Genomic DNA, 13436 nt, shown 5'->3' with positions numbered 1-13436 from the left:
CATCTACACACACACACATCTACACACACACACATCTACACACACACATCTACACACACACACACACATCTACACACACACACACATCTACACACACATCTACACACACATCTACACACACACACATCTACACACACACATCTACACACACACACATCTACACACACACATCTACACACACACACATCTACACACACACACACATCTACACACACACACACACATCTACACACACACACATCTACACACACACATCTACACACACACACATCTACACACACACACATCTACACACACACACATCTACACACACACACATCTACACACACACACATCTACACACACATCTACACACAAACACATCTACACACACATCTACACACACACACCTACACACACATCTACACACACACACATCCACACACACACATCTACACATGGCCGTGTGTGCTATTGTCAATTGTGCTGTACGTGTACACGTGTGTTGTGTTAGCAGTGTGCATGTGTTAGCTGTTTGTGTGTGTGTTAGGTGTGTATTTGTGTGTGTGTGTGTTAGCCGTGCCTGTACGGGTGTGTTTTGCTGTGTGAGGGTGTGTTTTGCTGTGTGTGTGTGTTAGGTGTGTATGTATGTACGTGTGTTAGCCGTGTGTGAAAATGTGCTTGTGTTAGCTGTGTGTATTTGTGTGTGTTAGCTGTGTGTGTGTGTCTATGTTAGGTGTGTGTGTAAGCCGTGTGTGTATATGTTTGTGGTAGCTGTGTGTGTGTTAGCTGTGTGTATATATGTGTGTGTGTGTGTGTTAGCTGGATGGGTACGAGGGGTTGGTAACCCCTCCACCTTCAATTAATTACCACAAACCCACGATTAAAAAATATAATTAATAAGCTTGTGCCGGAGGCCCCGGGGGGACAGGCGTCTATGACGTCTCCTGGCCAATCCCCCACATGGTGGAGCCAGGAGACTGAATCTCTACCCTTGGGGCTCCTCCAGAAACAACGAAAAGCCACTTCGTGTGGCCACGTGGAATGTTCAAACGCTCACTGCGGAGGAGAGGCTGCCACTCCTCTGTCGGGAGCTGGACCGGTACCGCCTGGATCTCTGCGGCATTCAGGAGGTCCAGTGGACCGGCTCTGGCTCCTGCCACCATGAGGGGTGGACAGTCCTCTACTCGGGGCAGGAGACTACCAAACAACAGGGAGTGGCCCTTCTTCTGCATGTCCTCTGGCTCCCACATTAATTAACATCTATTTCGACCACGTAGTTCATGAAGCCTTCAATGGCTGTCCCGGAGGAATTTCCATCTGGTACAGATATAATTGGAGGCTGATCGATGCCCGGGTGCAGTCAAGGGATGGCTCCCTATTGCTCAACCACGTTATGTATGCCGATGATCTGGTAATAGCTGCTCATTCAGAGGAGGAGTTGGAGACGCTGCTGCTGAGACTGGAGCTTGCCACTGAGAGGTGGGGACTTACCATCAGCCCCACCAAAACTAAGCACCTGCCTGGGTATTTTGTACCATCGGACACTCCACCCCCACAACTCCCAATCGGTGATGGGGCAGTTGTGGAGAGAGTGGAGAGTTTCCCATACCTGGGCAGTGTGCTTATGACTGGCTCCAGTTTAACAGCAGAGGTCTCACTCCTAATCAGTCGAGCGGCAATATCTTTTCATCGGTTGCTTAACGCTGTGTGGAAGCTACCTGGTCTGTCGCTCCGCACTAAGCTTCAGGTCTTCTCGGCCACTGTCATTCCCTCTTTTCCATACATTTGCGAAACATGGACCCCCCCTAATGGAACAGTTTTGCCGGTTAGAAACATTTAGGCTGGCCTGCCTACAATCCACCCTGGGTTTAACCAGGCTGGATTGTATGAGGAGCTCACAAATCCTTGAAAGATCTGGACAAAGTCCTATCGGTGAGCTCCTCCGGCAGGCAAGGCTGCGTTGGCTGGGTCATGTAGCCCGCATGCACAGCCACCGCTGGGCATGCGGGCTAAACGGGCGCGGCACGGGCTAGAGAAGAGATGGAGTGATGTGGTACAGGAGGACGTGGAGCTGAGTGGACTTGCCGATGACTGGTACCAGCGGTGTCAAGATCGGCCTCTGTGGAGGAGGCTCGTGAAGGACGCTACTGGGCAGTTGGAGGCAGTCGCCCTCCAACAACAATGGAGGGCGGAGGAGCGACGCTCACAACAACGAGCGGAGCGCCGGGTGGCTAAAGCACAGCAGGTTGGCACAGTAGGGGGCACAGGTGGTGCATCAGCCAGTCATCTCAGTCGACCCGTGGCACCTGGGTCTGCCCCGTGACCTCCTTTCAGCGGGCATTCGACACTTCACGTGGCCTCAAGGTGCACATAGCCTGGCACAAGCGTCGTGGTGACGTCACCGCCACTTAGTGGCGAATGGCGGTTGTTGTTGTGGGTGTTAACTGTGTGTGTATACGTGCGCGTGTGTGTTAGCTGTGTGTGTGTATACGTGTGTGTGTGTGTGCATACGTGTGCGTGTGTCTTAGCTGTTTGTGTGTATACGTGTGTGTGTGTATACGTGTGTGTGCGTGTGTGTTAGCTGTGTGTGTGTGCATACGTGTGCGTTTGTGTGCGTGTGTGTTAGCTAGGCGCGTGTGTGTGTGTATACGTGTGTGTGTGCATACGTGTGCGTGTGTCTTAGCTGTTTGTGTGTATACGTGTGTGTGTGCGTGCATACGTGTGCGTTTGTGTGCGTGTATGTTAGCTGTGTGTGTGCATACGTGTGCGTGCGTGTGTGTTAGCTATGTGTGTGTGTGCATACGTGTGCGTTTGTGTGCGTGTGTGTTAGCTGTGTGTGTGCATACGTGTGCGTGCGTGTGTGTTAGCTGTGTGTGTGTGTGTGCATACGTGTGCGTTTGTGTGCGTGTGTGTTAGCTGTGTGTGTGCGTGTGTGCGTGTGTGTTAGCTGTGTGTGTGTGTGCATACGTGTGCGTTTGTGTGCGTGTGTGTTAGCTAGGCGCGTGTGTGTGCATACGTGTGTGTTAGCTGTGTGTGTGCGTGTGTGGTGCGTGTGTGTTAGCTGTGTGTGTGTGTGCATACGTGTGCGTTTGTGTGCGTGTGTGTTAGCTAGGCGCGTGTGTGCACGTTTAGGTGATGGGGGAGTGCACCGGGTTAGAGTTGGGGGAGGTCGGCACGGAATGATTTACCAACACCCCCTCAGCCTCCTTAACAGCAGCACCAGCCTGCAGCTGCACACAGCCGGTAGTGAGTGAGTGGGTGGACGAGTGCGTGGGTGAGTGGGTGGGTGAGTGAGTGAGTGGGTGGGTGAGTGAGTGAGTGGGTGGGTGGGTGAGTGGGTGGGTGAGTGGGTGGGTGAGTGAGTGAGTGGGTGGGTGAGTGGGTGGGTGGGTGAGTGGGTGGGTGGGTGAGTGGGTGGGTGGGTGAGTGGGTGGGTGGGTGGGTGAGTGGGTGGGTGGGTGAGTGAGTGGGTGGGTGAGTGAGTGAGTGGGTGAGTGGGTGAGTGGGTGGGTGAGTGGGTGAGTGAGTGGGTGAGTGAGTGAGTGGGTGGGTGAGTGAGTGAGTGAGTGGGTGGGTGGGTGAGTGGGTGGGTGAGTGGGTGGGTGGGTGGGTGAGTGAGTGGGTGGGTGGGTGAGTGCTTGGGTGGGTGGGTGAGTGAGTGGGTGGGTGGGTGAGTGGGTGGGTGGGTGGGTGAGTGGGTGGGTGAGTGGGTGAGTGAGTGCATGGGTGGGTGGGTGGGTGAGTGGGTGGGTGGGTGGGTGAGTGGGTGGGTGGGTGAGTGGGTGGGTGGGTGGGTGAGTGGGTGGGTGGGTGGGTGGGTGGGTGAGTGAGTGGGGGTGGGTGAGTGGAGTGGGTGGGTGGGTGGAGTGAGTGGGTGGGTGGGTGGGTGAGTGGAGTGGGTGGGTGGGTGAGGTGCATGGTGGGACGAGTGGGGGGTGGGTGGGTGGGTGAGTGAGTGGTGGGTGGGTGAGTGGGTGGGTGGTGAGTGAGTGGGTGGGGGTGAGTGGGTGGGTGGGTGAGTGAGTGCATGGGTGGGTGGGTGAGTGCATGGGGTGGGTGGGTGACTGCGTGGGTGGGTGAGTGCGTGGGTGGGTGGGCAGTGTGGGTGGGCGAGTGAGGGAGTGGGTGGGCGAGTGAGGGAGTGCATGGGAGGGTGGGTGAGTGGGTGGGTGGGTGGGTGAGCGAGTGGGTGGCGAGCGAGTGGGTGGGCGAGTGAATGGGTGAATGTGTGTGTGGGTGGGCGAGTGAGTGAATGGGTCGGTGGGTGAGTGAGGGGGCGAGTGAATGGGCGAGTGGGTGGGTGAGTGGGTGGGTGAGTGAGTGGGTGAGTGGGTGGGTGAGTGGGTGGGTGAGTGTGTGGGTGAGTGAGTGGGTGGGTGAGTGCGGTGTGCGTGTTTGCCGGTGCATGTCACCCCACCCCACCCCACCCCACCCACCCCACCCCACTCCGTGTGCATGGCTAAGTCTCCCCACACACACACACGTGTACACACACGTGTACACGCATGTGTACACGTGTGTGTGTACACGTGTGTGTGTACACACACACGTGTACACGTGTACACGCACGTGTACACGCGAGCGTGCGTAGCGTGTGTGCGTGTGGCGTGTGCGTAGCATGTTGTCGTAGCTACATGCATGTGCATGTTGTCCTCGTCCTCTAAGCATCGTGCGTGTGTGTTGGTGTCGCCGGGCGGGTGGTGGGCGGACGACTTCAATGCCCACCCCCTCCCACCCCTCCCCCACCCCCCTCCCCCACCCCCCTCCACCCCTCCCTCTCCCCCCTCCCCCTCTCACCCCTCCCACTGCCCCCCTCTAATGCCCCCCTCCCTCCCCCTCTCTGCGGTCACCCTCCCCCCCCCCCCCCCCCCCCCCAGGGCTGCTACCCTCAGCTGCCCCTCCTTGCTCCTGCCAACAGCGGCAACCACCGCCACCACCCCCACACCACCACCCACACCACCACCCATGCCACCCACACCACCACCACCCACACCACCACCCACGCACCAACACCACCCACACCCCCCACACCACCGCCACCACCACCCACACCACCGCCTCCCCCACACCACTGCCACCCACACCCACACTGCCACCCCCCACTCCACCACCGCCACCCCCACAACTCCTCACAGCCCCGGACACAACAACTCTGCCCCCTCTCGGTCACCGCCGGGGTCACCTCCACCGGGGTCACCTCCACCGGGGTCACCTCCACCAGGATGACCTCCACCGGGGTGACCTCCGCCAAGGTGACCTCCACCGGGGTGACCTCCACCGGGGTCACCTCCACCGGGGTGACCGTCACCGCTGGGGTCACCTCCACCAGGATGACCTCCACCGGGGTGACCTCCACCGGGGTCACCTCCACCGGGGTCACCTCCACCGGGGTCACCTCCACCGGAGTGACCTCCACCGGGGTCACCTCCACCGGGGTGACCTCCACCGGGGTGACCTCCACCGGGGTCACTGCCACCGGGGTCACCGCCGCCAGTGTGACCTCCGCCAAGGTGACCTCCACCGGGGTGACCGTCACCGCCGGGGTCACCTCCACCGGGGTGACCTCCACCGGGGTGACCTCCACCGGGGTGACCTCCACCGGGGTCACCGCTACCGGGGTCACCGCCGCCAGTGTGACCTCCACCGGGGTGACCTCCACTGGGGTCACCGCCACCGGGGTGACCGTCACCGCCGGGGTCACCGCCACCGGGGTGACCTCCACCGGGGTCACCGTGCCTGGCTCAACGGTGAGAGGGGAGGGAGGGGAGGGGGAAGAGAGAGGGGGGTAGAGGGGTTCATGGGAAGGGGGGTCTCTGTGTGTCATCTGTGTGTCTCTGTGGGTCTCTGTGTGTCTCTGTGGGTGTCTTGTGGGTGTCTGGTGTCTCTGTGTGTCTCTGGTGTCTCTGTGGGTCTCTGTGGTCTGGGTGTATCTGTGTGTCTCTGTGTGTCTCTGTGGGTCTCTGTGGGTCTCTGTGGGTGTCTGTGTGTCTCTGTGTGTCTCTGTGTGTCTCTGTTTGTCTCTGTGGGTGTCTGTGGGTCTGTGTGTGTCTGTGGGTGTCTGTGGGTCTCTGTGGGTCTGTGGGTGTCTCTGTGTGTCGCTGTGGGTCTCTGTGTGTCTCTGTGGGTGTCTGTGTGTCTCTGTGTGTCTCTGTGGGTCTCTGTGTGTCTCTGTGTGTCTCTGTGTGTCTCTGTTTGTCTCTGTGGGTGTCTGTGGGTCTGTGTGTGTCTCTGTGGGTGTCTGTGGGTGTCTGTGGGTGTCTGTGTGTCTCTGTGTGTCTCTGTGTGTCTCTGTGTGTCTCTGTGTGTCTCTGTGTGTCTCTATGGGTCTCTGTGGGTGTCTGTGTGTCTCTGTGTGTCTCTGTGTGTCTCTGTGTGTCTCTGTGTGTCTCTGTGTGTCTCTGTGGGTCTCTGTGTGTCTCTGTGTGTCTCTGTGGGTCTCTGTGTGTCTCTGTGGGTGTCTGTGTGTCTCTGTGTGTCTCTGTGGTCTCTGTGGGTGTCTGTGGGTCTCTGTGTGTCTCTGTGGGTCTCTATGGGTCTCTGTGTGTCTCTGTGGGTCTCTATGGGTCTGGGTGTCTGTGGGTCTCTATGGGTCTCTGGTTTGACTGTGGGTCTCTGTGGGTCTGGGTGTCTGTGGGTCTCTATGGGTCTCTATCGGTCTGGGTGTCTGTGGGTCTCCCTGGGTCTCTATGGGTCTGGGTGTCTCTCTGTGGGTGTCTATGGGTCTCTATGGGTCTGGGTGTCTGTGGGTCTCTATGGGTTCTGGGTGTCTGTGGGTCTCCCTGGGTCTCTATGGGTCTGGGTGTCTCTGTGGGTCTCTGGGTCTGGGTGTCTTTTGGGTCTCTATGGGTCTGGGTGTCTGTGGGTCTCTATGGGTCTGGGTGTCTCTCTGTGGGTCTCCCTGGGTCTCTATGGGTCTGAGTGTCTCTCTGTGGGTGTCTATGGGTCTCTATGGGTGTCTATGGGTCTCTATGGGTCTGGGTGTCTATGGGTCTCTATGGGTCTGGGTGTCTGTGGGTCTCTGTGAGTCTGGGTGTCTTTGGGTCTCTATGGGTCTGGGTGTCTGTGGGTCTCCCTGGGTCTCTATGGGTCTGGGTGTCTCTCTGTGGGTGTCTATGGGTCTCTATGGGTCTGGGTGTCTCTCTGTGGGTCTCCCTGGGTCTCTATGGGTCTGGGTGTCTCTCTGTGGGTGTCTATGGGTCTGGGTGTCTCTCTGTGGGTGTCTATGGGTCTCTATGGGTCTGGGTGTCTATGGGTCTCTATGGGTCTGGGTGTCTCTCTGTGGGTGTCTATGGGTCTCTTTGGGTCTGGGTGTCTATGGGTCTCTATGGGTCTGGGTGTCTATGGGTCTCTATGGGTCTGGGTGTCTCTCTGTGGGTGTCTATGGGTCTCTATGGGTCTGGGTGTCTCTCTGTGGGTGTCTATGGGTCTCTATGGGTCTGGGTGTCTCTCTGTGGGTGTCTATGGGTCTCTATGGGTCTGGGTGTCTCTCTGTGGGTGTCTGTGGGTCTCTATGGGTCTGGGTGTCTCTCTGTGGGTCTCCCTGGGTCTCTATGGGTCTGGGTGTCTATGGGTCTCTATGGGTCTGGGTGTCTCTCTGTGGGTGTCTATGGGTCTCTATGGGTCTGGGTGTCTATGGGTCTCTGTGGGTCTGGGTGTCTATGGGTCCCTATGGGTCTGGGTGTCTGTGGGTCTCTATGGGTCTCTCTAGGTCTGGGTGTCTCTCTGTGGGTGTCTATGGGTCTCTATGGGTCTGGGTGTCTCTCTGTGGGTCTCCCTGGGTCTCTGTGAGTCTGGGTGTCTGTGGGTCTCTATGGGTCTGGGTGTCTCTCTGTGGGTGTCTATGGGTCTCTATGGGTCTGTGTGTCTATGGGTCTCTATGGGTCTGGGTGTCTCTCTGTGGGTGTCTATGGGTCTCTATGGGTCTGGGTGTCTATGGGTCTGGGTGTCTCTCTGTGGGTGTCTGTGGGTCTCTATGGGTCTGGGTGTCTCTCTGTGGGTGTCTATAGGTCTCTATGGGTCTGGGTGTCTCTCTGTGGGTGTCTATGGGTCTCTATGGGTCTGGGTGTCTATGGGTCTCTGGGTCTGGGTGTCTCTCTGTGGGTGTCTATGGGTCTCTATGGGTCTGGGTGTCTCTCTGTGGGTCTCTATGGGTCTGGGTGTCTGTGGGTCTCTATGGGTCTGGGTGTCTCTCTGTGGGTCTCCCTGGGTCTCTCTGTGGGTCTCTATGGGTCTGGGTGTCTCTCTGTGGGTGTCTATGGGTCTCAATGGGTCTGGGTGTCTGTGGGTCTCTATGGGTCTGGGTGTCTATGGGTCTCTATGGGTCTGGGTGTCTATGGGTCTCTATGGGTCTCTATGGGTCTCTATGGGTCTGGGTGTCTGTGGGTCTCTCTGGGTCTGGGTGTCTCTCTATGGGTCTCTATGGGTCTGGGTGTCTCTCTGTGGGTCTCTATGGGTCTGGGTGTCTCTCTGTGTCTGTGGGTCTCTGTGGGTGTCTATGGGTCTCTCTGGGTCTGGGTGTCTCTCTGTGTCTGTGTTTGTCGAACTTCGCACCGTGCGTAGCCAACCTTGCTGGCCGGCGGTGACCTCGGTGTGGGTCACCGGTGAGTGACCTCTGCCCCCCCCCTCCACCCCCCCTCCACCCCCCCCCCTCTCTCCTCGCTAGCAGGAGGATGCGGTGTTGAGGATCTCCCAATGCACCACTCCTACAACTGCTCCCTCCTCATCAGCACCACCACCATCATCAGCAGCAGCAGTAGCAGCAGTACCACCATCATCAGCAGTACCACCACCACCATCAGCACCACCACCACCATCAGCACCACCACCATCATCAACAGCAGCAGTAGCAGCAGTACCACCATCATCAGCAGTACCACCACCACCATCAGCACCACCACCATCATCAGCAGCAGCAGTAGCAGCAGTACCACCATCATCAGCAGCACCACCACCACCATCAGCACCACCACCACCACCATCAGCACCACCACCACCATCAGCACCACCACCATCAGCACCACCACCACCACCATCATCAGCGTCGCTCCCATCATCAGCAGCGGCGATGACGTCATCGTCGGTGACGTCATCAGCGTCGCCCCAGCTGCCGTCTCCCGTGGCGACGGCGGTCGCCGTGACGACCGCATCGCCCGCCGGTGGTGGCGGCGGCCAACGTGAGTGGTGATGCCGGCGGTGGTGGTGGTTGAAGGTGGTGACGGTGGTGGTGGTGGTTGAAGGTGGTGATGGTGGTGGTGGTTGATGGTGGTGGTTGATGGTGGGTGATGGTGGTGACAGTGGTGGTGGTGGTTGACGATGGTGGTTGATGGTGGTGGTGATGGTGGTGGTGATGGTGGTGGTTGAAGGTGGTGGTGATGGTGGTGGTTGAAGGTGGTGACAGTGGTGGTGGTGGTTGACGATGGTGGTTGATGGTGGTGGTGATGGTGGTGGTTGAAGGTGGTGACGGTGACGGTGGTGGTGGTTGATGGTGGTGACAGTGGTGGTGGTGATCGTGACGATCGTGGCGGTGATGGTGGTGATGCCGGTGGTGTCAGCAGTGATGGCGGTGGTGTGGTGGTGGTGGTGGTGGTGATGGCGGTGGTGTGGTGGTGGTGGTGATGGTGGTGGTGATGGTGGTGGTGTTGATGGTGGTGACAGTGGTACTGGCAGTTGTGGTGGTGTTGATGGTGGTGATGGTGGTGGTGATCATGACGATCGTGGCGGTGATGGTGGTGATGTCAGCAGTGATGGCGGTGGTGTGATGGTGGTGACAGTGGTGGTGGTGGTGGTGGTGTTGATGGTGGTGCGTGTGGCCACGTGGAATGTTCGAACGCTCACTGCGGAGGAGAGGCTGCCACTCCTCTGTCGGGAGCTGGACCGGTACCGCCTGGATCTATGCGGCATTCAGGGGGTCTGGTGGACCGGCTCTGGCTCCTGCCACCACGAGGGGTGGACAGTCCTCTACTCGGGGCAGCAGACTGCCAAACAACAGGGTGTGGCTCTTCTTCTGAACAAAAGAATGAAGGGGGCGTGGGAGCGTGGCGGTGAGGTGTGGGAAGCTGTAAGCCCCAGGCTACTTTGGGCTCGCCTTCCCATCCACCGGAGGCGAGGAATGGTGGTCGTGGTTACTTATGCCCCCACCGAAGACGAGCATCCGTGGAGGGATGCAGGCAAAGCCGATGAGTCGGATGCCTTCTATGACCTCCTGTCACAGGTGCTGGCTAAAGTGGCCCCTCGGGATAGAGTCATCTTGTTAGGTGACTTCAATGCCCGAGTTGGTCATGATGCTGGCACCTGGTCTGGAGTGATTGGAGGGCATGGGCCAGATCAGCTCAATAACAACGCTAGGAGGCTGCTAGATTTTTGTACAGCCCATGGGCTTGTAATTACCAACACGCTGTTCCGGCATCGGCGCATCCACACAACATCATGGATGCATGCCGGGTCCAAGCAAGAACATCTGCTGTACTACATAGTGACGGACCAGCGAATGCGGGCCCATGTCCTTGACACCAGGACCTACCGTGGAGCTGATCTGCCCTCTGACCATTGACTAGTCATCTGTAAGATGCGCCTGCCATTCTTCCACTCCGGTGGTGGGTGTACATCCAGGACCCCATTCCAACATAAAGTGGCCTGGTCTTAGTTATCTGATTAAAGTTGCAAGCGAGAATTTCATCATCACTTACAGCTGGGGTTGGCATCGTCCCCCACTCCTCCTGATGACGAGGGTAAATGGGCGAAGTTTAGGACTGTGACTCATGCAGCTGCAATGGCTGCCTTAAATACATGGTCCAGACCTCCCTAGAGACCCTGGCTGACAGAGGAGGTGCATTGGCTGGGTCATGTAGCCCGCATGCCCAGCCATCGCATGCCTAAACAGCCGGATCGAGGGTGCTTAACGGGCGCGGCACGGGCTAGAGAAGAGATGAAGTGATGTGGTACAGGAGGACGTGGAGCTGAGTGGACTTGCCGATGACTGGTACCAGCGGTGTCAAGATCGGCCTCTGTGGAGGAGGCTCGTGAAGGATGCTACTGGGCAGTTGGAGGTAGTCGCCCTCCAACAACAACGGAGGGCGGAGGAGCGACGCTCACAACAACGAGCGGAGCGCCGGGTGGCTAAAGCACAGCAGGTTGGCACAGTAGGGGGCACAGGTGGTGCATCAGCCAGTCATCTCAGTCAGTCGACCCGTGGCACCTGGGTCTGCCCCGTGACCTCCTGCCAGCGGGCGTTCGACACTTCACGTGGCCTCAGGGTGCACATAGCCTGGCACAAGCGTCGCGGTGACGTCACCGCCACTTAGTGGCGAATGGCGGTTGTTGTGTCTCTGTGTGTGTCTCTCTGTGTGAGTGTGAGTGTGTTGTTGTGTCTGTGTGTGTGTGTCTGTGTGTGTGTCTCTGTGTGTGTGTGTCTCTGTGTGTGTGTGAGTGTGTTGTTGTTGTTGTGGGGGTGGTGGTGGCGGTGTTGATGTTGGTGGTGATGGCGGTGATGACGGCTCCCACGACCTCCGACCCTTCCTCCCCCACCCGCACTTCCTGCAGCGGCGGCCGTGGCGTCCATATTGCCGCCCCCCTCCCGCTCGGCCCTCCACGCCGGCCAGCAGGCCTCTCCGCTACGGCCGCCGGTGACGACGCCGACGCCGGTGACGACGCCGGTGCCGACGCCGGTGACGGCGCCGGTGCTGACGCCGATGCCGGTGATGATGCCGGTGACGGCGCCGGTGCCGGTGATGACGCCGACGCCGGTGATGATGCCGGTGACGACGCCGGTGACGGCGCCGGCGCTGACGCCGACGCCGGTGATGGCGCCGGTGCCGACGCCGGTGACGACGCCGGTGCCGGTGATGACGCCGACGCCGGTGCCGACGCCGGTGACGATGCCGCCGCCTCCTCGGCTGTCCGGGGAGGAGGACGTGAAGATGGAGGATGACCCCGCCAGACAGGCACAGATGGTGCGGCATCACGCGGCCTGGAAGGGTGGTGGGGAGGAGTAGGGCGGGGGAGACAGTGGGGAGACAGTGGGGAGAGACACGGGGAGACACGGGGGGAGACACGGGGGGAGACACGGGGAGACACGGGGAGACACGGGGAGAGACACGGGGGGAGACACGGGGGGAGACACGGGGAGAGACACGGGGAGACACGGGGAGACACGGGGGGAGACACGGGGAGACACGGGGGGAGACACGGGGGGAGACACGGGGAGACATGGGGGAGAGACACGGGGAGACACGGGGAGACACGGGGAGAAACGGGGAGACGCGGAGAGACGGGGAGACACGGGGAGACATGGGGGAGAGACACGGGGAGACACGGGGAGAGACACGGGGAGAGACACGGGGAGACACGGGGGAGACGCGGGGGAGACGCGGGGGAGACACGGGGAGACAGTGGGGAGACACGGGGAGACACGGGGAGACGCGGGGGAGACACGGGGGAGACAGTGGGGAGACACGGGGAGACACGGGGAGACACAGGGGAGACACGGGGAGACACGGGGGAGACGGGGGAGAGACACTGGGAGACACGGAGAGACACGCGGGAGACACGGGGGAGACACGGGGAGACACGGAGAGACAGTGGGGAGACACGGAGAGACACGGAGAGACACGGGGAGACACGGGGGAGACACGGGGAGACACGGAGAGACACGGGGGAGACGCGGGGAGACACGGAGAGACAGTGGGGAGACACGGAGAGACACGGGGAGACACGGAGAGACAGTGGGGAGACACGGAGAGACACGGAGAGACACGGAGAGACACGGGGAGACACGGGGGAGACACGGGGAGACACGGAGAGACACGGGGGAGACACGGGGAGACACGGAGAGACACGGGGGAGACGCGGGGAGACAGTGGGGAGACACGGGGGAGACACGGGGGAGACACGGGGGAGACACGGAGAGACACGGGGGAGACACGGGGAGACACGGAGAGACACGCGGAGAGACGCGGGGAGACACGGGGAAACAGTGGAGAGACAGTGGGGAGACACGGGGAGACACGGGGGAGACATGGGGAGACACGGGGAGACACGGAGACACACGGAGAGACGGGGAGACACGGGGGAGACACGGGGGAGACAGTGGGGAGACACGGGGAGACACGAGGGAGACACGGGGGAGACAGTGGGGAGACAGTGGGGAGACACGGGGAGACACAGGGGAGTACATAGGTGGTGCTACTCACTTACTAAGAGCACGTGACCCTACAGTGTATTAAGGTGCGTGTGTGTGTGTCTGTGTGCGTGTGTGTCTGTGTGCGTGCGTGTGTCTGTGTTTGTGTTCGTTGGTGTGTGTGTGTGTTGGTGTCTGTGTGTGTGCGTGCGTGTGTGTGTGTGCGTTGGTGTCTGTGTGTGTGTGTGCATTGGTGTCTGTGTGCGTTGGTGTCTGTGTGTGTGCGTTGGTGTCTGTGTGTGTGTCTATGTGTGTGTGTGTGTGTCTATGTGTGTGTGTG

At 59.5% G+C, this 13436-nt stretch overlaps 1 protein-coding gene across 3 annotated transcripts in view; it reads left to right on the top strand.

Annotated features, from left to right (window-relative positions):
- Positions 1 to 5047: 5047 nt before the first annotated feature.
- Positions 5048 to 13436, top strand: part of LOC142923329 (uncharacterized) — a 36429-nt gene continuing 28040 nt past the window's right edge. For 2 of the 3 annotated variants that reach the window (XM_076064401.1, XM_076064399.1), the window contains exons 1-3: positions 5048 to 5729; positions 8645 to 9155; positions 11521 to 11930. In XM_076064401.1, the coding sequence (XP_075920516.1) occupies positions 5205 to 5729; positions 8645 to 9155; positions 11521 to 11930 (1446 nt within the window). In that variant the 5' untranslated portion in view covers positions 5048 to 5204. The remainder of the gene's footprint in view (positions 5730 to 8644; positions 9156 to 11520; positions 11931 to 13436) is intronic. The other variant, XM_076064400.1, reaches the window with a different exon arrangement.

The sequence above is a fragment of the Petromyzon marinus genome, unplaced genomic scaffold, assembly GCF_048934315.1.
Source record: "Petromyzon marinus isolate PM22_M1 ecotype Great Lakes invasive population unplaced genomic scaffold, UKy_Petmar_22M1.pri1.0 PM_Scaffold_42, whole genome shotgun sequence".
Lineage (NCBI taxonomy): Eukaryota > Metazoa > Chordata > Hyperoartia > Petromyzontiformes > Petromyzontidae > Petromyzon > Petromyzon marinus.
Note: the sequence above shows the minus strand (reverse complement) of the source record. Positions and strands in the feature narration are given on the sequence as shown.